Source organism: Plasmodium vivax, genomic scaffold, assembly GCF_000002415.2.
Source record: "Plasmodium vivax scf_4841 genomic scaffold, whole genome shotgun sequence".
In the NCBI taxonomy this organism is placed as follows: Eukaryota; Apicomplexa; class Aconoidasida; order Haemosporida; family Plasmodiidae; genus Plasmodium; species Plasmodium vivax.
In genome coordinates this window covers 1-1,220 of record NW_001851572.1, presented here as the reverse complement: position 1 = coordinate 1,220, position 1,220 = coordinate 1, and the positions used below count along the sequence as shown (strand labels likewise).

The 1,220-nt window shown below is 21.6% G+C and overlaps 1 protein-coding gene across 1 annotated transcript; it reads left to right on the top strand.

The window, feature by feature from the left end:
* On the top strand, positions 1-918 carry PVX_047690 (variable surface protein Vir10, truncated, putative; the record flags this gene model as incomplete). The annotated part of the gene is made up of 2 exons (XM_001612336.1): positions 1-127; positions 241-918. Coding segments are annotated over 2 exons (805 nt in total), but the record flags the coding sequence as incomplete, so codon positions are not given.
* Between the last annotated feature and the right edge of the window lie 302 nt (positions 919-1,220).

Sequence of the window (1,220 nt, the reverse complement as noted above, 5' to 3'; positions counted from 1 at the left end):
GTTTAATAATGTAAAAATGGCTGTGATAAAGAATATTTTCATCAATGAACATTTTAATATGGTGGTTATTCTTAAGATTTCTATATTTCTGCTATTATCATGGATATTTACTTTTTTCAATGATACAGTATAATAATAATTTTTAAGAATATCATTATTTCATTTATGCTACACTATTATTATTATTTAGTGTAAAATTATTTAATATTTTAAATACTCAAAATACATTTTCCTTTATAGTGTTATATTAGTATAAATATGAAGTGTGCGCGCAAGTCAGATGGTATGTACGGAATATGGATGAATCGTTTACTGTCAAAAAGTGAATTGGATGTTGGATTAGAACCGAATAATATAAAAGAAGGTATATCTCAAAACTATGAGTGTAATGAATTAGAAAATGAATATGAAGATACATCAATATATAGGAGCTTAAAACGAAATAATTCAAATCATATGTATTCTTATAGGAAAAATTTTAAAAATACTTATGCAAAAAAAAAAGGATTAAAAAAATTAGATTATTATTGCGAACGAAAAATATTCAATAATATTGATAAAATATATAAACTTGCTGAAAATGGAAATTACGATAAGAAGAAATTAAAAAATATATTATATAAAAAATTTGGCTATAAAATTATTTTTTTTGCTTTATTATCTTTACCTGGATCAATAGTTCATATATTATCTTGGGCTAAGGTGGATTTTAAATTAGGAAATAATCTATGTGTGTTGAAATCTCTAATACCTGGTTTAAGTGACGCATTTTTCGGAATATATTGCAGTATATTTTTGTTAACAATTATTTACATCTTCATTAAAATAGTAAAATATGAAAAATTAAAAGCGGGAAAAGGTCAAATGAATAGAAAAGAATATATTTGCTTCTGTAAAAAGGTTTTTAACATAAATTAATATTCGTTATTTATTTAATGATAGAATTTAATGTAAATATATTTTGTTATAGTAAATTTAATAAGTTCAAAAAAATGTGAAAAATTCATCTGATATAAAACGCTTATATTTATACTAGTTTATCTATATTAGAATGTTTCGCTTTTTCTGGGTATTTTATATTAATGGATTCACTTGAATCGTTAATGTAACTGATATTTACCATACATGTATTATAGTATTATTTGTTAATATATAAATTGAGAATGTATTATTGTAAGAATAATAATACCCTGTGTATAATAAAAATATTTGTAAAGAAT